General features: G+C 43.5%; 1 protein-coding gene across 2 annotated transcripts in view; it reads right to left on the bottom strand.

Moving 5' to 3' along the window:
- MLXIP (MLX interacting protein) overlaps positions 1–22282 on the bottom strand; it is a 56684-nt gene that overhangs the window by 26345 nt on the left and 8057 nt on the right. For both annotated transcript variants that reach the window (XM_083418240.1, XM_083418241.1), the window contains exons 2-4: positions 2866–2972; positions 1335–1420; positions 629–718 (exon numbers count right to left, since the gene is read on the bottom strand). In XM_083418240.1, coding sequence (XP_083274366.1) covers positions 629–718; positions 1335–1420; positions 2866–2972 — 283 coding nt within the window. The remainder of the gene's footprint in view (positions 1–628; positions 719–1334; positions 1421–2865; positions 2973–22282) is intronic.

Here is a 22282-nt window from a genome sequence, read left to right on the forward strand (position 1 = left end):
TTGTGGCCAGCATGACTAAGTTGCTTCTGGTGAACCAGAGCAGCGCATGGAAACGCCGTTTACCTTCCCACCAGAGCGATACCTATTTATCTACTTGTTCTAATTCTTATTAACTGGCCGTTTGGATAGAACAACTGCGTTGAGTTGAGCTCTGCCCTACTGCAATAGCTACAATAAATTCTGGGTTCTTCCTGGTTACTGGACTTGAATTCATTTCCTTGGTTGCATGTTTTATTTAAAAGATCCCTCACCTGGGTTAACAAACAACGTGGTATAGAAGCAAATTCTTACCACAGGTTGGATGACCACCTGTCGTGTATGATGCAGTTGGGATTCCTGCATTGCAGGCTAGATGACCCTTGGGGTCCCTTCCAACTCTACAGTTTGATGATACTTGGACTATTCAGGTGAACCAGGACAATATGAGTGACAACAGAATGCACAAATCAGTACAAAATTAACATTTTATTGTTTGGGGCCAGCATATTTCTACTAATACAGTTGAATTACCAACCCTTTTCATTCTTAAGCCTTCATTGGTAAGCTGAAACTTTTCCTTCCTTTCTGGAGGCAATTGAGAAGATATTGATGTACTTCCAAATAGAAAACTGGGTGTGAAAAAACATACCCTTTTTTTGAAATAGGTTCTCCACTTGTGGTACTCTCGGATTACTACTTCTATCCGCCGTTTCCAATACTTCCCTTCTGTTGCAATAGCCTGAGGAAGAAAAATGTTTAATAAGTGGTACAGTGTGCCCGTCACTTGCACTCACATTACACACACAATTGCAATCTTACACATGTGATTGCAACCTTACGTGGGCACAGGGGGCAGGGAGGAATCAATAAATAAAGAGTGGGAGAAACCCATTCCCCACTCTTCATTTATTTCTCTACCACCTACCCACTCAACAGGTTTTCCTTGCTTACTGGGCTCTGGGAAGGTTGCAATTCCCAAAAAGGTTTAAGAACCAATCCATTTCCCCAGCGAACTGTGGGAATTGTAGCTCTGAGGGGAATAGGGATCTCAAAATAACTCTTAGCACCCTTAACAAACTACACCACCTGGCCTCTAGCATCTGACACACCACCTGCCCACCAAGAACTGAAAGGAAGCCTACATTCAAATATGTGCATTTGCTTATGTACTGATTTGTTGTGCTCCTTACCCCACTCTCTACCCCAGTGTCAAAACACAACAGAGAACTATAGAAAGACAGGAAGGGGCAGATAAGCAAAGGCAATTAAGGTGAAAGCAGCATAAAATGAGATTAGCCCACAGCATGAAGAGATAGCCGCTGTACCACAGTCACATTTTTCTCTGCCTGATGTACCTCAGGGCGCCGGTGCTCATCTACCTCCACAGAACCATCCAGGGGAGTCACAAAGTGGCACACAGGGTTCTTCCGCTTCTCCAGATCTGCAACACGAACCAGAGCATTAGCAGTGCACATCTCTAGGGGGAGCAAGCCAGGTCAGATTTGACTGCCATGCTAAGTAAGCCACAAAGCAGGACTTCCACTGTTAAAGAACCAGGGATGTGCACATGCCAGATTCCGCACAAGTGTTAAGAAAAAAACAAAAAGCAAAGTGCGGCATGAGGAGCAGAATTCAGCTACTGTACACAACAGAAATTCAGTAGGGAACCTTCCAATCTTCTCCATAAAGGGCTGGTTTTTGTATGCACAGAGAGAGAGATCATAAGGAAGGCTGGAGGAGAAACTCGCTTACCTAATTCACATTTCCTCAATCAATGTGTAAACCAAAACACAGCTATCCTTTGAAATCTGCAATTCTCTGAATTTTGCTTTAGAGTTTTTCAATGAAGAAATGCTTACAAAAAAAGCATATAACATATAATTTAAATGCTATGTAGATGACTTAAGAGGTTTTCTTCACAATTAAGCAGTATATAAATTCTCTTAAATAAATAAAAATGTATTAGGAAAAAGTATGCATGAAAATTTGTGTATTAATGAAAACAATGTGCAGAAATCAGCATGTTGGGCAAATGTGCATAAAAATATTCACACATACGTGGATATGTGCACGTAATTATGTACTTGAAGGTTTGTGGGAATTTTTTTAAAACTGCAAACTGATTTAGAAATGGCGAAAACTGAACTTAAGATGGAAAAATGAGAAAGTGAAATTGACAGGAGTGGGGAAGGGCCATAGCTCAGCGGTAGAACACCTGCTTTGCATGCAGAAGATTCTAGGTTCAATCCCCAGCATGTCCAGGTAGACAATACAGAGCTAGATGGACCAAGGGTCTGACTTGGTGTAAGGCAGCTTCCTAAGTCCCTAGAAGCAGGCCTCAGACTTGTATGCTTCCTCCCCCAAGCCTCCCCTCGCCACAGGCAGAAGTGAAGGACATCACCAGAGACCCCACATCACTGGGAGAAGTAGTGAACAATTGAACCAGGGAGACATCATGTCAAGAGGTCTTTCAGGTTCAATCATTCCCTTTTATTTTATTTTAAAATGCATGGAGGGGTTTCGAGGAGACAGAACCTTTCCAGTGGTGGAGCCTAAACCATGGAGCTTCCTCCAAAGGGAGACTTGCCTGCCTCTGGCCTTACTGGGGTTCCTGGGAAAGGCTGAGATTCTGCCTTCAACTGGTATCTGACACAACAGAGAAGTTGCTCCCTCTGCCTGATTTGGCTATGGGATGTTTCTTCCTGGTTTTGTGTGACAAGATTGCTTTGTTGAGGCTTTTATGTTGCTGCTTATATTGCCTGCACACCCTGAAAGAGGACAAGGCATATGGTATGCAATAAACAATCAGAAGTCCCAGGCTGGCCACGTACTAATGTGTGCATTTTCCCAAAGCACCCAAACACATTGAGGATGGGCACAACTTACACTGAATGTACCAAGCCCTCCAGATGGCGTTGTTGAGCCGGATTTTATCCCTACACTGAAGCTTCAGGCCTTTGAAATTCTTCCACTTGGGTGAAACCAACTTGCCGCTGCAACAAAGCAGAGAAGGTTCAGATTTAAACAACAATAATATACAATGTATTCTGAAGCAAAACAATGCAAAGATACAGCACACCAGGCTGACCGCTTTGAAGGCTACCTAGTGTCCTCTGCCTGGGCCTGAGTTTTAATTCTGACCAGGCCTGAAAGCAGAGCTAAAGGGGACAGGTTGTGACTCATGGGGACATTGAAACCCCTTACTATAGGGCAAACCCATGTTTCTACTCCAGCCAGCCCTGCTCACATACAACTTTTTAAATTAGGCAGCAGATATTTAGATATTCTGTTCTGTTGAAGCGAATATGTGCCTTAAAAGAGCCACATCCCTTTTGATCACTGTGCTAGTTTCTGGATTTGGGGTATAGTCAGTGCTATTTTTTCTAGAAAAAGAGATGCCGGAACTCACAATGAACACCTCCCTTGTTCTCCTATAGGTGAGACTATGGGGTTGCGGCGCTCATCTCGCTTTAGACCAAGGGAGCCAGTGTTTGTCCACAGACAGCTTTCCGGGTCGTGTGGCCAGCAGGACTAAACAGCTTCTGGCGCAACGGAAGCCAGAGCACACGGAAATGCTGTTTCCCTTCCCGCCACAGTGGTACCTATTTATCTACTTGCACTTTTTTGTTCGAACTGCTAGGCTGGCAGGAGCTGGGACAGAGAAACGGGAGTTCACCCCGTCACGGGGATTCAAACAGCCAACCTTATGATCAGCTAGTCCAAGAGGCTCAGTGGATTAGACCACAGCGCCACTCACGCCAATAATGGCAATGGTGTCCACCTGAGAGGTGTCAGAATTGAGTTCCACCTAAAAAAAGAAAAGCCCTGGATATAGTACTCTGAAGCAGTGGCTTTAAAAACTGCCTTGTATAAGCTTCCTATAAGCCTTACAAGGTCAGACTACTGTATTTGTCATTTTAACCTAATAGATGACAGCTCTCCAGGGTCTCAAGCAGGGAGGGATTTCTCCCATCCCATCATTTTTCTTAGCTGGAGATGCCATGAGATGAACCTGGGACCTTTGCCCACAAAGCATGTGGTTTTCTGCTGAGCTACGGCCCCTCCCTAAGGAATGCTGGAGAGTCCCATGAAAGCCCATCAGGTCTTTCTTTGTAAGCTAATTGCTGCTGAGGACAAGCTTCTCTAGGAAAGGAAAGATGGCTCACCCACTGCTGTGGATTATCTCCTATAACTGCAAGTCATGGGGTGAGCGTTGGGATGTTCTATGACACACCCAGTTCATAAAGGGTAATGGTAAGACCCAAGAGCCTTAGAAGTTAGAACGTGCCCAAGAACCCTTTGCAACATGAAGGGATTCAATGGTTGATGTGCAGAGGTTCCTTCTCAGCTATACTGCTGAAAGCATTTCCTGAGAGACTGCCTAAAAAATGAAGCCAATGCCCTGAGAAATCAAGCCCATCCAGAATCCTCTACAACTTTAAAAACATCTTTTGCGTTTCAGGATTGGTTGTGTTCGGGAATTTTTCCTGTGTTGAAAGCTGGTGAAGATCAAGACTGAGAAAGTTTTTAAGTGCATTCCTGCAGGATGGCCTCATTACATGAGCCAAAAGTAGCCCTGAAGAGGCTATAAGGGAACTATTAACTCTGGCCCAGCACAGATGGGGCATGCTTCAATCTCTCTCTCAATGCTGCCTTTCACAAGCAAATTCTGTGCAAAAAGGTTTTAAAGGTCACTGGCGCTTGCAACAGACAGCAAGCCAAGAAACAAGGAAGAAAAAAGAAATAATCACGTGGAAAACAACTTGTACGACGGAGGATAGACTTAAATATTAACCTCTTGACCATCTCGCCACACTTACCAAACACTATTGCAGATAGAGGTGAAAAAACATACTTAAAAAACGAACAGAGGAGCGTCTGTTCCAATCTGAATTTAAAATGAGGAATGTGGTTGCTAGAGCATGGAAGAGACAGAATTAAGTGACGCCAAATGACCTCAAATCATCAGTTCATTCAAAGACAGCAAAGGAAGTCCATGTTTTGCTGAACCGCAGAACAGCTGATGGGGTTCATTGAAGAACAGCTATTTTCAAACTGTTTGTCGTCATGAGAGCGACTGAAATGTGCCTTGAAACATCCAGCCATGATTCTTGATGCACCCACCACTCCATGCCCCTTAGAGCAAGGAAACCACACAAAGTAGCCATTACAGTGGTACCTCAGGTTAAGTACTTAATTCGTTCCGGAGGTCCGTTCTTAACCTGAAACTGTTCTTAACCTGAAGCACCACTTTAGCTAATGGGGCCTTCTGCTACCACCGCGCCAACTGAGTACAATTTCTGTTCTCATCCTGAAGCAAAGTTCTTAACCTGAAGCACTATTTCTAGGTTAGCGGAGTCTGTAACCTGAAGCTTATGTAACCTGAAGCATATGTAACCCAAGGTACCACTGTACATGCACACACATATATGGACAGTGACATCACTCTGAAGGAGGAAGCGAGGACATGCAGCTAGGACAAGTTACCACCACTAGCCAGAAAGCACAGAAAACTGTCTGGACAAATGAGAGGGCAGGATGCCAAGAGGCAACATGAACTGTGCCGGGATATCCTGGGTTTTGGAAGCTGATCTAAGCCAGGGGTAGGCAACCTAAGTCCCATGGGCTACAAGCGGCCCACGGGGGTTGTTTGACCAGCTCACGAGCCACCCCCAAACCAAGCTGCCCGCTCGGCGAGTCCCCACACGCTGTGCTAAACCGGTGCAGCGCAACATGGGGACTCGCGTCCATGGTGTCGGAAATCACATCTGAGCAGATGCAGACACTGGAAATCGTTTCTGCACAGGTGCAGACGCCATAAATCACAGCTGCGCACGCTCATGGGCGCGCACAATCCGGCCCACAGAGGGATCTCCGCTGGAGTGAACCAGCCCAGGCAAGGCAAACCTTGCCAACACCTGGTCTAAGCTGATTTAAAGGGGGGGTGTGTGTGTGTGTGTGTGTGTGTGTGTGTGTTTGTATACTGAAGACAGTGTTCAAAATTAATCTGGAAGAAAATCCATGCAACCCTAATGAGCACTACAATCGATGGTTTCCAAGAGCGGGAGATGGATGGGCTTTTGAACTGAGTTTACAAAAGCCGCATGGGATGTGGGACCAAAATGGGCCCTGCAGCTCTTGCTCCTTTGCCACCCGCCTGGCTGCATGCAACGTGATTTAGAGAAAGCAAAGCAACTGCAGGCATGAGAAGGCCCGCAGAGTCTTGGAAAAGCGACAGCTTTCCCTGCATCTAGTGCAGGGACAAAAGCCCTGATCTCTCACACCTGCTGGCCCAGTGACAGCTGCTTGCTTTTCCCTGGGATTGGCAGAGCTGGCATTATTCCCCAAATAATCCTGTAATGGCTCATGGCGACAACTGCGTCTGTGACGGGCTTAAGTCTAGACAGGGTGGACATGGCCACCTGGCTTCCTTTCTGGTCCACTGCTTGGGAGGGGGTGTTTGGCTTTATCTGTTTTTAAGCACTTTGAGCAGAATGGCTGATGACACATAGGACCTCTTTAATCCTTGCCATGCTTTAAAAGAAAATGCCTCGCCCCATCGGGAACACAAATTCACTAAGCATGAGACTCTCCTTCTGGGTTCATTCTCTGATGTTACATTCCATTTGAAAAACCACACACAAGGGAGCAACTACAATTTCTGGGGCAAAACAATGACATAGGAAATCCATAATCAGACTTCTTGCTGCTTTAATGTAAAAACTCTCTTTAACTTAAAAGTTGTGCTCTGTCATTCTGACTAAACGGGTTGGTTAACTGCATTCCTAGAAAATATCTAAAGTGAAGTTCATGCCCCTTAAACTCAAAATCATGGTGGATAAAAATCAGTGATTTTTAAAAACAAAATAAAAACAAAAAAACCAGATTTTTAAATTTAGATCAGATTTTTTATTACAGTGGTACCTCGCAAGACGAATGCCTCGCAAGACGAAAAACTCACAAGACGAAAGAGTTTTTCGTTTTCTGGGTTGCTTCACAAGACGAATTTCCCTATGGGCTTGCTTCGCAAGACGAAAACATCTTGCGCCTTTTTTAAAAAACCGTCAATGCATTCCTATGGGAAACCGTCAATACACAGTGGTGCTTCGCAAGACGAAAAAATTCACAAGACGAAAAAACTCGCAGAACGAATTAATTTCGTCTTGCGAGGCACCACTGTATTTAAATCGGATTTTTAAAATAAAATGCTTTTGGAGGAAAAATCTTTCTAAAGATAGTTTTCTATTTAAGTTACATTATAGTTCAAAGGCTATTCATCAGGAAATAAGGATTTGTTTTAAGTTTTTCATGTGTGCTAAAACTCAGTCTAAGTTTTTTTTCACACACAAAAAATGTTTAACCACATCAGTTAACAAACATGGATACATATGCTATAATGTTATTGTTTTAGTTATCCAAAACAGGCAGGAAAAGGTTTGTGCAACAAGGGTATCTGTGTCTCCCACTGTCACAAGATAAGACCTCATGGCCTTAGCCAGCAATCCTAAGACATCAATCAACAGATACCGAGGGCCCAAATATATGATATTTCAAATGCATAGTGTACAGCTTTGGCCACAGGGTTTTCTCTTGAATACAAAGCATGTGGATGGGGGGTTCCTAGGAATGAAGGGTGGGGAACCCCACCCTCTCCAGCTTTAATCTTGGTGACACCCCCAGCCCTGCATTAGCCTTGGACACAGAGGTTGAGCTAATTATATATATTCTGGCTTTTTTCCTTTCAGGCCACAGATGACAAGCAAATGTATTTCATCAGATTTACACCCCACACCATCTTCAAAGGAGCCCAAGGTGGCAAACATACCAATACTAATAATAATTAAAACGTCTAATAAACAACTGAAGACAACCTTCCAAAAATCAGTTTAAAACTCCAAAAAAGGCTCCGGTATGTAGTGAAGGTGGGCTAGTTAGATTTTTTTGTATGTAAATGTTATTAGGAGTTATTAGCAGGGCTGGATTTAACAAATACTGTAATAGTAATCAAATATTGACAAACTTGTTTAAAAACAAAAACAGCTCTACAGTCTGGATGTGTATAATGCTCTCTTGGCTGAAATCCTGGAGGGAGAGATTCAAGTTCTCAGTCCAAGTTAATGGCAGGTCAGATAATAATTAATCCCCAACCCAAGAGGCAGGCAATACTTTAATTAACCTGCATCGCATGAGGTGACTTTTTAAAGCTGCTAATTCCCAAAAGGTCATACTGCCTCCCTTTAATCCTGTATTTCCTAAGAGCAACGTGTTCTTAAAAAACCCCACAAACCTCTTGTGCCATTTATTTACAACCCCCCAGGGAAGATAAAACAGCACAGGAAAGATATGAAGAACATTTGATTTGAGAAAGCAAGCAAGCAAAGCTGAGTTCATGGTAAGTTCTGAAAGCAGGGAACCATCCATGGGCAAACTGGAGCAAATGCATCCTGGAAGATCAAGGAATGATCAACCTATGCAGCAGTGGAGGGAAATGTAGCTCTGCCCCCCCCCCAACCTCAGTCTGTCCTCAGCTATCCCCCCCCCACGCCCACTTTGCTACTTAGCTACCAATCCAGGGGGTGGCACTGTCAGATTCCTCTTCTGCAGCCTAAAAATTTCCCTTATAGAACTCAGAAGGGAGGAAGATGGGAACAAATCTAGAATTTATTGACGTTACCTCTGGCTCCACCTGCTGTTGGCTTCCTGCTTTACACCTCACCAGCCCCAATGAGCACCAGCCACCACTGCTGCACAGGGCAGTTTTGTACTAGTGAGGCTTCCTTGTGCTACTTTGTCTTGCAAACTGAACTGCTGCTTGGTGGTCACATGTTATGGTATAATCTGACTTTTGTACTGATGTGTTACCTGCCCTTCACCATAATGTCCCAGGGTGGGTTAACCCTTCCCCCCCACCCCAGCTGAAGCTTTACATCAGAGGACTGGGGTGGCTTCTATTAACTAACTCTAGGTGTCAAAGGCCAGGGTAAAGAGCTGTGCCTTCAGCATACAGCAAAAGCTATACAATGAAGGTGTTAGATGCACTTCTGTTGGGGGTGGGGGAGAGCGAATTTCACAGCTTAGGGTCTGCCACAGAGAATGCCCTCTCCCAGGCTGCCACCCTGAGGATGATGGTATAATTCCCCTAAAATGAATCTGGAATCCCTTGCCACATGCAAGAGATTACAACAGTTGTTTATTACTGGGTGGCATTTGTGTCTCGTGTGACTTTCTATTTAATTTTATCAGGTAAGCACCTGCGGAGCATCGCAGCTGTACATTAGGAGCAAAGGGGGGGGGGAAATGCTCTGTGATGCTCCACAAGGTGCAGCAACACAGCTGAGTTCATGAAATAAAAGCAATTCCTTACAGCTACACTGTGGCAAAGGTTCGTCTTCGCTATTTACCCAACGGCCATGAAACAGAGGGTCAGAAATGAAAACGGCAGGTTACTATTTCCCACCCAGAAAGCCAGCCCCAGCGTTGTTAAAAACAACAACACAGATTTAAGAAACCTCCAACCAGTAATAATAGCTCAAAGCTAAAGCACACAAGCACTAGTACAGAGACAGTGAAATAGCAGAACAACAGTAACAGAACAGATCTGAAAAGGCACAGGACAAAGAGGCTGCGAATGGCTGGCCCTTAAAGTGCTACCTGCAGAACTGCAGCAGGAGGAAACTCTTGTGTAGACTGTCTCAATGACAGAATGAAAATTGATGTTTACTGCTAAACCAAACTTCAAGCAGTAAAAGAGCACATGAGCCTTGCAGATGGCTTCCCCTCTTTGCCTTGAAACAGGTGGGGAGAGTGATGCTACTGCACTTAGGTTCTGGACACCTGAGTGGCCATTCTGGGAACAGGATGCTGGAATAGAGGGGCTACTGGGTTGGCTGCCTGATTCAGCAGGCTATTCTTACGTTCTTAATGTTAACTAATGCTTTCCTTCCCTGATCTGGTGCTCTCCAGTTGTGTGCTGGGCCACAACTGCCATGATACCTGAGCTGTGGTCAAGCCGGCTGGGACTAATGGAAGTTGGAGTCAAAAAATAACTGGAGGGCGCCAGGTTGGGAAGAGCTGCTTAGTGCATTGCACATGCTGCTTCAGTGGACCACAGGCCCTGTGATTTGGCTGCTATCTGCTCATTGCTCCTTTGCCCTTGAAAGCAACTAGGAACTGCATAGCTGTCAACGTTTCCCTTTTTTTAAGGGAAATTCTCTTATTCCGAATAGGATTCCTCGCAAGAAAATGGAAAAGTTGACAGATATGATGCTCTGAATGACTGCGTGCATCTCATGTATGAGAATTTTCACACACCATTCCACCTTGAAGCAGACACAGACCAAGCAGCAAAGCAGTGATAATCATAGTGAAAGATTATTTCAGAAAGGGGTAGCCCGAATAAGGGAAAGAAAGGCAAAGTACTGTTGACAATACTATGCTGAATGAAAAGGCTGGGTTGTACAGTGGAGAAACCTGACTGCTACAGTTCAGACTGCAGCATGGGGTGGGGGTTAGCATTTTGAAATGCTCCTCTTTGTTTATACCATTTCCAAACCTCCCAATTAATAAAAATATATCAGAAAACTAAAGCAAGAACAGCAAATGTTACAAAAATACACAGAAGAATTAGTAACACAACTTATTAAAGAATGCTTCCTGGTATCAATTCCTTCTCCTTCTGACACAAAACCTCTCAGCTTCCTGGCTCTTACCTAGGACACCACCCATTGACCTTGGCTCTCACCCAGAGCCTAAATGAGTTCAAAGATCACCCACAAGATCTCATAACAGAGAGGCGTCATGGAACGTGGTGACCTCACCCTCGGTCGCCCACAGCTATGACCTACCTACTCAGCACTGTCAGTTCCAAGCTACAGAAGATTTGGATTGGTGAGATTCCCACGGGGTCCAAAGGATGGTAAATAGGGCACCCATCCACTCATAGTTCTCTGCACATCTCTCCTCTTCCAGTTGTCTATTAAAAAACCCATAATAAACAAATGGCCCCTTATGCCTGACCCTACTCCCTGCTCAACAGTACATTATTTTCACATGTTAACACCCTTAACTGCACTATAATTATAGCTGATGGTTTATTTTATAATATCTACATTATGTGAATAATGTTTATGTTATATAGTAAACATTATATATATAGAAAGTGCAGTATAGTGGTTTTAAAAATAAAACTAACAACTCATTTCTTCTTAGTATGCTAGTTTTTATGGGCAGACATGGGGAAGTGTGAAAAAGTGATTATCTCCCACCTGTAAATCTGAAGTGGTACAGTGCATTCAACCATGTTGGCATCTACATTCTGCATGTAGAAAATGCAGCCAACAACTAATTTTATTCTGGCACTGAGTCACTGGTAAATCCTTGTAGGAGATGAGTGATGTCTTTTTGTTGCGACTTATTCAATTCCTAGTTGGAACTCGGTCATAAAACCGTTAAGTGATGATACCCATATTCTGCTACACTAACCAGACTTTTAAAACAATTGATCTGAACGCACAATAATAAAACTGAGCAACTTAACACTCCTAAACCTAATTCTCAATGCACATTCAGTTACCTAGCCTTTTCAGTTCAACTGAACTAAACAAACCAGTTTTAACAACGGCTCACACTTTCTCCACATTTCTTGTTAAAGCAAATTAATCTAATCTCTTTTGTGGGAAACTGGACGCGTGAATTCAGCTCTCTTCAAGCCAAAACTAACAATATTTTCTCAAACAAAGGTTCATTCAGAGCATCAGATAAGAACGCTCACTTATTGTGCTGCGGAGCAAAAAGGCAGACATGCAGGACAAAAACATTCCTGTATTGAGTCAATAAGAATTGTTATTTCCCTCCTGTCTGGGCGGCTTCAATGAAGTCCAAACTCACCCACTGACTTGTTTGTATACAGTTTTCAAAATGGCTAGAAAGCAAATCCCCAACTGCCCTTGAAAGCTTCAGGCACAGCCATCGGCTCACATCAAGGAAGGACACATTTAACTCTGGCCTAGTGCCCTATTGCCACTAGGAGGAAAGAGCTAAATTGGAGATCATATTTAAGGGTGTTTCTGAAATCTTATTCCCCTTACCAATAGGAGTGGTTGAGGTCTTGTGAGACTTGCTGAAGCCAATCAGGAGTGTGTACAATGCCTTTCATCAGTCTGTGGTGGTACTCTAGCTGTGACCCTACCTGCATAGAGACAGGCTGGCTTTGGTAATTCAGTCTCTGGTAATGTGCACAACATTGCGGCACCATAAAGACTTACATCCCCCTTCCCCCCGCATGATGTTTTTTGTTATTAGTGAGCTGCCGAGCTGCCTGTGTCAGTTATGGATATTGTTTGCTCTGCTTTTATGATATTATGTATTTATATTGATGTTTTAATGCGTATTAAGTTGCTTAGAGACCTTTGGGTAATAAGCATCTAACAAGTCTAATAAGCAGCAATAAGTAATAAGTAATAGCAATAAGTAATAGCTATCACAGTGGTACCTCTGGATGCGAACGGGATCCGTTGCAGAGCCCTGTTCACATCCTGAAGTGAACACAACCTGCGTCTGCACGTCGCCGCTTCCGCGCATCACGTCATTTTGAGCATCTGCGCATGCGCGAATGGCGAAACCCAGAAGTAATGTGCTCCGTTACTTCCAGGTCGCTGCGAAGCGCAACCCAAAAATGCTCAACCCAAAGCTACTTCAACCTGAGTTATGACTGCATTATAATAAGAAGTGAGTGAAGAACCTGAAATGGGAGACCGCAACATATAACTGCAATCATCAATGCTATGACTAACTTGGAGCAAGAACAACTATCACCTTGGAGATCAAATTGTTATGTTTTTTATTCCTATGGCAGAGGGAGGAAAATGGGAGCTCTGCCATATGGACAATTTATTTGGCAGTGCCATAATTTCTTCCACATATTTGACAAGCTGGTGGAGTGTAAGGATAGGCAACAGAGAGGATACCCTGGAAGAATTTTACATTTATCTCACTTCCTGCCTCTAAAATAACCTTTGTGATGCCTGCACCCAGTGCTTTCCCCCCAGAAAAATAGGTACTGGTACTCACCATGAAGTTGTTATAGTTAAGTGCCACAGTTTTTCAACAACAAAAAGCAGAGGTGCTGGTACTGCATACCCTTAAATACCCCCCAGAAAAAAATCAATGCCTGTTCCCCTCCCTTCTTTGCACTCCCTTCCATTCTCCTAATCTTGCTAGAGCTTCAGGAGTGTGGAAGAGGATGAAGGCTTAAGTGAGGTGAAACAGAAGTCTGTGTGGAGCTGGTTTAACACAGAGCACTGGACTGCAAAGGAACGTTACAAGAGATCAGATACAACTGGGAGCAAACCCTTGACCTCCTTTAAGTTATCAAGGGTTCCTTTATTGCTTTTATTGTGGCTGGGATGGACACGAACAGAGGGGACGACGTAGCTCTGCCACTGTTACCATAACAAGCTGCAGTTAACATGCTCAGCTGCACTTGTGCTTGCCCCACCTGAAAGGTTCAGCCAGGGGCAAGAAGACACCAGCTGGCCACAACAAATGAGAATTGAAGACAGGACAGAGAACTGGACTGGAGTTCAAAATCCCAGTTCAACATGGGCTAAACTGGGACACACTTATTTGTCAGTTTGTAAAATTGTGACTAAAATACGACCCAAGTCACAGGGGCGGTTGCAAGAGACATTTGACTTTAAAATGCAAAGCCAATCTGGTTTAGCAAGTACAGTGGTACCTCGGAAGTGAAACGGAATCTGTTCCGGAAGTCCGTTCGACTTCTAAAACATTCGGAAACCAAGGTGGGGCTTCCGACTGGCTGCAGGAAGCCGTGTTGGACGTTCGGGTTCCAAAGAACATTTGCAAACCAGAACACTCACTTCCGGGTTTGCGGAGTTTGGGAACCAAAACATTCGACTTGCGAGGTTCGACTGTACAAAGAAATGGAAGATTTCAGAAAATTCAGCTTCTTTCCTGCCGATGGTATTGCAAAGGCTGGGAAGATTCACCTGTCAAAATTAACTCAGCCATTCGGCTATTGCATTTCCAGGAGCCCTGTTATCCTAAAAATGCGAGAACCGTTTAACAATGTGATGTGAGTCATAATTCTGGCTGAAGTTGAAGCATTTCCAAAAATAACTGCCAAGTGGGAAGTGCCACCTTATGGTTCCTTCCAAGTATTAAAAATGACCACCCAAACCAAGTAACAGGTGCTGGCAAATAATCAAATGCTTTGGGATTCTGGGGGATTCCAAATTCTGCAAAGCCTTGAAGTCTAAGCAGCAACTCCAGGTTGAGATGATGTTTTGTTTATCAGCAGAGCTGACCAAGATGGCTCTTGTGAAGTACCTCAAAACAACCTTATTCCAATTATTTATTAGCCTGTCTCTTACCCTAGATGAACAGGAGCCTGGGGAAGGTTTACTGACTTCATAGAACAGTGAGCTGTTTACCACATACAACAGGTGGAGAAACCTGAAGCTAGGCTCTTCTGTCACCAAGGATAATGTAGCATTCCCCACACAACATGACAAGCCTATAAATACCCTGAAGACTACAAGGATCTTATTCTAAACAGTCTCCTCGGTGTTCCAGAAAAGAGCATTTTGGAGAACCAGCTCACCTCTCCCACGCTGAACCTGTCCACAATGCAAACTCTCTCACACAATGCAAAAACAGTCCTTCAGTTACAGCTCAAAAGCTCATCAACAGCACCTGTTTACTGTTGAAAGCATTAAACTGAACAGAAACCAGGCAAAACATTAATCCCAGAAAAAGATGGTCTGGAATAATAATAAGTTATAATAAGTTAGTCAGGAAACCCTACGAAAGCCAAAAGTCCTCTTTCATAGCCTAAACAGGATTTGCAACAAGTTAAAATGAGATAAATTTTCAAAGTGACCTGTATCACAGCAGCCAGATTTTAAAAGTATGTCCTTGGAATGTGTTATCTGAATTCTAGAAGGTGCTTAGAAAGCAAAAGCAAACATCTCTCTTTTAAATTTCCTATCACTGGCTGCAGAAAAATCACAGCACTTGCTTACAGGACCGCCCTTTTATGGAGGGTAAGGATATGGAGGGTAAGGAATGTCTTTTAAAATGCTTTGCATGTTAGGCTTGCCTCATCATATTTGCCACTCCTGTGTTGGCCAACAAGGCCTGAAAAAGCCACGTCAGTTCCTGGTTATTTAAGGGCACGTAGCAGAGGGAGGGGCCATCCTTTTGGCACCTCTTGCTGTCCTGCAGTTTGAAGTTTCCCAATTTATCCTCAGCAGTGGATCTGGGGTGCCATTAAGGGGAGTGAAGTTTCACACTGATGGATCTGGCCTGCATGGGACAATCCATCTGTGTGTTCCCAATAAGACTGGATTAAGACCAGGAAATGGCAGCAAAAAGGATTTTAAAATCATCCTAGCATGGAGATCTTTCAGTCCCCCAAACTTTTCCACGGGAAAGCTTTTGCGTCACCATCTCTCTAAGCAGCACAGGAAATAGTATTTTACTGCACCAGACTCTGATAAGAAAAATTATTCTTTCAGATACATAGATGTCTTCATCTAAGGCAGATGTGCAAAGGTTTTTTCATGTTGTTGTTTTTTAAATGCTTTCCAGTTCATAGCTCATGAGTTTAGCCACTACACACTTCACCAAATAGCCAGGCATTTGGAAAAATTGAGTCTACCTGGAAACAGATACAGGCTATTTTCTCCCATACCCCTGATTTATGTCAGGAGTGGAAATAAATGTAGGAATGGATTATGTTGAAAATGAACAGCTGCTGCAGGTTTATAAAAGACAATTAGGTCAGCTTGACGGCTTCTCTAGGAATGTAATGATATGCATACACATGCACACACACACGCGCACGCGCACACGCACACACACACACACACACCCCATAGGTCAAGAACAGCTGCTCCTGAGCCTTTCAGAGCAAACTCTGATCATTAAAACAAAATGTATGGTGCAAATGCAACTGAAATACCGTATTTTTCGCCCTATAGGACGCACTTTTCCCCCTCCAAAAATGAAGGAGAAATCTTGGTGCATTCTATGGGGCGAATGCAGGCTTTCGCTGAAGCTTGGAGAGCGAGAGGGATCGGTGCGCACCGACCCCTCTCGCTCTCTAGGCTTCAGGAAGACATCCGCAGCCTAGGCAGCCCTGTGGGAGTTCCTGCAGGGCTGTCTAGGCTGCGGATAGCAGCCTGCCGCCTGGCACGCGGGGCACCCTGAAGCAGAGCGCCCCGTGTACCGGGCAGACATTGGCCAGCCCCACAAGCTCGGGGGACAGCAGGGAGGCGCAGCGCCGCCATCCCGCTGTTCCTCGACCTGGTTCGGTTTCCCCGACCTGGTTTTGGGGGGGAAATAAAGGGGGGGAAATTTCCTTTATTTCCCCCCCAAAAAACTAGGTGCGTCCTATGGGACGGAGCGTCCTATGGGACGAAAATTACGGTACTCACAGTTCTGGTCACCTCACTTCAAAAAGGATACTGTAAAGGTTTAGATAAGTACAACCAAAATTTTCAATGGGATGGGGCAAATCCCCTATGTGGAAAGGGCTTATTCAAGGCTTTTTTAGTTCAGAGAAAAGACAAGAAAGAGAAAACTTGACAGAGATGTATACAATTATCCATGATGTGGAGAAAGGGGACAGCTGAAAGTTTTTTTCCCTCTCTCATAACATTATGGAATTTGCTCCCACAAGAGGCAATGATGGCAACCAACTTGGAGGGCTTAAAAAGAGGATAAGTCAAATTTATGTAAGATAAGGCTGTCAAGGACTACTGACAATGCTGACTATGTACTACCTCCACTGTCAAAGGCAGTATGCTTCTGAATACCACCTGCTGCAAAACACAGGGCAGCAGAGTGCTGCTGTGCTCAAGTCAGGTCAGGTCAGCGAGCTTCTCACAGGATCTAGCTATCCACTGCGAGAACAGGATGCTGGACTAAACTGGCCATTGGCCTGATCCAGCAGGCTTTTCTCATGTTCTTAAAATGAATATTTAACAGTAGAAAGTACGGTATGCACATAATGTTACTGGAGTAATCATCTACCTACAGCATCTTAAGAGTTAACACAAAGCTGGCTGCCGTCTTCTTTTTCCACTCTTAGCAGCTGTACACAGCCAAAGTCAAAGGCATCTCATCTAAACATTTATCCATATTCCGTAGACTGATGCCAAAGGAGATGAAATGAAGAAAACAATGAAAAAGAGGGGCCAGCACACTGGAGAAAACATGAACCATCTCATCCAAAGACACAAAACTAGAAGAAGAAGAAAAAACAACCTTTCATATAATTATTTTCTTACTGAAGACTATATTCTCTTGTTCATATAGAATAACAGAATTAATATATTTGTAGAGTTGGAAAGAACCCTGAGCGTCATCTAGTCCAACCCCCCATAAAGCATGACAGATGGCTTAAAAACCTCCAAGGAAGGAGAGTCCACCACCTTACAATGAACCAAAGTGTCATTCAGCAGTGTCTCTCGTGTTTTTTGGGGGTGGAAGCCATACCTGATTGACTGTACATAGTGAAGAAAACAAACCATGTTGCATAAAAAACAGTGCTCCCCCCCCACCACTTCAGCGTTCTTGTTGCAAAGTATTAAGTGTGTCTATAAGTATTAAGTCCAAATCTGTGTGATCCAGGTTTCAAAGAGGTCCACATCTAGGCACTTCCAATGTCTCGTGATGACTAACTTCGCAGCTGTTAACAAGTGTAAAATTAAATTCTTATTAATTAAATTCTGGGGGTTGATAATTAAGCAACACCACTTTTGGGTCCAAAATGAACTTTTGTTTTATAACCTGATTGATCAAATGTTGAACTTTTCCCCACAACCTTCTATCATTTATTATTTTAACTAGAATAATTTTTTTATTTACATTTAAATTGCTTGGGAGAAAATGTAAAGTACTAATTGCTGCTCATTTGAAAGAAAGTTTTTGTAAATGTGTGAATGATATTTTACACCACATTAAAAAAAACACAGATTAACAAGTTGTCTCAGGATAATTGTTGATGTTGAAAAATTTACACAGATTATTTTTGAAATGTGATTCCTAGTTTTCGGTGGTTTGTGTTGCATTATATTAAACAGATGACTGGCTATATCCCAAATGAACCAAATGGAATACCAACTGGAATGCTATTGAATTATTTGGAATGATGTCTGGATAGTACAAATGTTGAGACGGTAACTAACTTCTTAGTAGTGGCAAAAATGTTAATTCCCAAGTACTGAAAGAAGAAAAGTAGAACCTCTGTTATCAGAATGGTTTATGGAACACAGCTATAGTGTATAAACATATCATATAAACATATGATATTTGGGTTCAGGATTTTCTACAGATATAGATCAATTTGTAAAGAAATTGTCACTCTTTATCAATTTTTTAAAAATGATATCATTTGGTGATGAAGTGCAATCTTGTTTTCATTGGTTTAATGAACTGTTTGGTTGATGGGTTAAGCAAACCAATTTTTAAAATAATGTGATGAATTATTTACAGTTCTTTATTTCTCTTTTTCATTGTGTTTTCTTTTAAGAAATGTTATATTGTTTTATGTACTGTATTTCATAACCATTTTATTATTGCAAACCCCATCATTTGGGGCCAAATGATGAGCAGTCCCTACATTTCTTAAATACGTAAATAAGTGCTACAAAAGTGTTTGGAAACTCGCGTAACAGGCAGGTAGATTTGTCAAAGACACGGCTTGGGAAAAGGCTCCCCCATTCATGCCTCTGCTGAGTGGTGAAAACCACATTTGTGGCTGGCGTTCATCTAAAGAAGACATACAAATGCTCAGCAGAGACGCCTTGAAATAGCTGCTCTAAATGGAACATCAGGGCTCACTCCAACCTGGAGCCATTCTTCAGCCACTGGGACAGAACAGAGTGATGAGAAGTCAAGTGCTACCTCACTTAGCACATCAGAGCAGTTCGGCTTATCAAGTGGCACTTAATTATCCTACAATGTGGCGAGTGCTGGTGAAAGGAGTGCAGTCAGTCCGCTTGTGCCCATGACTGGCTCCCAGGCAGCCAGCAGAGAGGCGATGGAATCAAGCTGCAAACATCGACACCTCTGACAAGCTTGATAAAAGGAGCTGCCATTCACTTATCTGCTTAACAAAGGCCATGTAAAAGGATTATAAATACAAACTTTCGCTTTGCAGAGATTTGCTTTGGATTTTATAAGCCTTCCAGCTAAGCAGCCAGCTTTTGATGTGGAAGCAGGGGTCCTTTTGAAAATATTTTTGGTCTAGTACAGAGCAAAATTAAAAAATTAACAGATGCAGCTTTCGTTTGTTAGCATAGGAATGCTAGAATACCAAAGGCAAATCTTGAGCAATATTATGGCTGACAAGCAAACTACATATTACATAGGGGTGGGGAGCATGTGCCTCTCCAGAAGACCTCCCTGAGATGACCCTTTCCATCTCTACAGTTCTATGACCATGGTGGCAGAGACTGAGGGGAGCTAGGGTCCAACAGCACCTGGAAGGCCACAGATTCCCCACAACTGCATATAACAGACCTCCAACTATTCTATTTCAAATGAAGAGAAAACTTGGAAGGCTGCAATTTTGAGCTAAGGAACAGCAGGTGGGCTGAAAGAACTAGGGGTTTTCCTCCCTGGCCATTTCTCCCCATTCATATATATCAGGGGTCAACAAAGTTTTTGTGGCCTGGGCAGGTTCACGGTCCTGCAGACATCACAGCGGGCTGGAGTGTACGCGTGCACACGAATGCGCAAATGCTATTTCCGGTGCTCCTTCCGGCACGGAGGAGGCGTGCACAGCTTCCCATTGGCTGCAGGAGCTTCCTGCAACCAATGGGAAGCCGGTCAGCTTCACGGAAGGTGGTCCCTGCTCTGCTCTGCACCAGTTTAGCAAGGCACACAAGAGCTGACCAAGCGGCCGGCGGGGGTCCATGGGCCAGTTAAATAACCCCCATGAGCCGTTTGTGGCTCATGGGCCTTAGGTTGCCAACCCCTGATATATATGAAGGCAGCCCTGCTTAGCGAAGTTTTTAATGTTTGATGTTTTATCAGGTTTCTACTATTCTGCTCAGAACTGTCCAGAGTGGATGGGGAAACCCAGCCAGATGGGCAGGATATAAGTATTATTATTGTTGTAGTATTATTATTATTAATATTTCCTGCCAAAGAATTTTAGATGAACGTCAACAAGTGTAATTGTGCATCTGAAACCCCATGTTTTCTCTCAACTGTGGCTTTTTACAGAATCATAAGCTTTGCAAGAAAGAAACTGTAGGAAAAAACTCAAGGAGAGCTCCCGTAAATGCTTCAGCAACATGAATTTTGCAAGGGATCAGCAGCAAGTGGGTGGAGGGCAGGTGGAGAAAAGAGAAGACATTTAACATCTATTTACAGGCAACTGTTTGTTTTGGGTTGGTTAAGTCTGAGATGGTAAAGTTTGAGAAGTCCTTGCTTAAAGAATGCAACGCAGACCTCTCAGCCTTTGTTGACCTGCTGCTTGGGACACAGCCCATTTAGTATTGTGAACTTTTTTTAGCATAGCAGCACAATCCACAAGCACCCTATCAAGAGCAACACTTTGCTGCCATTGGGAGAGAGAGCAGGCAGTTCTGTCAGCACACAAGCAGGTACTTTCACAAAGGATTACAACTAAGAACATATGCAGACTTTACATGAAAATGTTAGCTATCTGATCCTATACCCACTGAAGTGTCTCTCTAACTACTCATTTTGGAATTATTTCTATTAAATAAATAAATCAAGGCATGGTGTAATGTGTTGTTATTCATCTGAGGTTGTATTTACCTAATTTTAAGACCTGCTAAGGAAGAGATGATTGTCATTATGCCCTGATACGTAAAACCACAGAATTCAAGGAGGGTGTGCTTTCTTTTTTCCTTGACTGTATATATGAAACATGTAGCAATAACAGTCAGGTTATGCTTATTCCAATTCTAATAGTAATCGTCTGTGTAGCTACAGAAACAGAAGTGCCTATATTTTCACAATATGCTAGTATTGACTCAGCCCACCTCCCAGAAGGAAATGCAAAATAATTGCCTGCTAGTAGTTCTGGGAAATAACTATTGCACAAGCAGGAAAGGAAACACTTGGAGCAGCCCCAGCAATGCAAAATGGAACTCAGCAACAGCAAACCCAGACTTTAGGGGCAGAAGTCCAAGACCCTACTTAGGAGAATGAGCAGGTGGGACCCCAAACACAGCAAGGCTGCCATTTTGGAGTAGGTGAAGTCAGCATTCAAAATTCCCCAGGTGCACTTTGCAACCAAATGAAGATGCCCGGGCCTGACATCTCCACCATCTGGGGGTACATGCCTGGCCTGGGGATCCTTGGATCTTGACTGTTCTCACACACTAGCAACACATCCTGTAGAATTTTATCCATTTTATTTTATCTGCACAATCATAATGAATTTCAGGAACCAAAAAGTTGTATTGAAAAACATAACTTTTGAGTCGTCTGGCCAAAAAATGTGAACGAGGCATTCCATTTTGGTAACTGAAACCCCGGTTTAAGGAGCCAATTGCTGCCTAGCTTATATATCTGAGTTTCCAACAGTGGTGAAGTAATACCCACCTACTGTCTGAAGAGGGACATTCCAATAAGGCAATCAAATCCAGAGTCTAAAATTACCTAACTGCACCATTTTCATTTACTACTGTTTTCATTTCATACTGTAGTCTGAAAACAGATGGGCTCTGGAATGATACGGAATGACAAGCACCACTAGAAGCAAACATGTCCATTACAGCGGATATAACAGCTTCAATAAACAATGTTGTGATTCCTATGTTACACAACTTTTTCCTTTTCAAGCAGCCACTTCATCCACAGGGAGGATACTGCTCAGAATTTTGATGCTGTGTTCTCATGCCAGGGATTCAATCCCATCAAGCTCAGGAGGACTTGGTTCCATGTAAAAGGTAAGGTAAAGGTAAAGGACCCCTGGACGGTTAAGTCCAGCCAAAGGCGACTATGGGGTTGTGGCGCTCATCTCGCTTTCAGGCCGAGGGAGCTGATGTTTGTCCGCATGTGGAGTCATGTGGCCAGCAGGACTAAACCACTTTTGGCGCAACGGGACAACGGGATGAAAGCCAGAGCACACAGAAATGCTGTTTACCTTCCCGCCGCAGTGGTACCTATTTATCTACTTGTACTGGCATGCTTTCAAACTGCTAGGTTGGCAGGAGCAGGGACAGAGCAACAGGAGCTCACCACCGTTGTGTGGATTCAAACCGCCAACCTTCCAATTGGCAAGCCCAAGAGGCTC

The sequence above is a fragment of the Podarcis tiliguerta genome (genome assembly GCF_965153285.1).
Source record: "Podarcis tiliguerta genome assembly, chromosome: 16".
In the NCBI taxonomy this organism is placed as follows: Eukaryota; Metazoa; Chordata; class Lepidosauria; order Squamata; family Lacertidae; genus Podarcis; species Podarcis tiliguerta.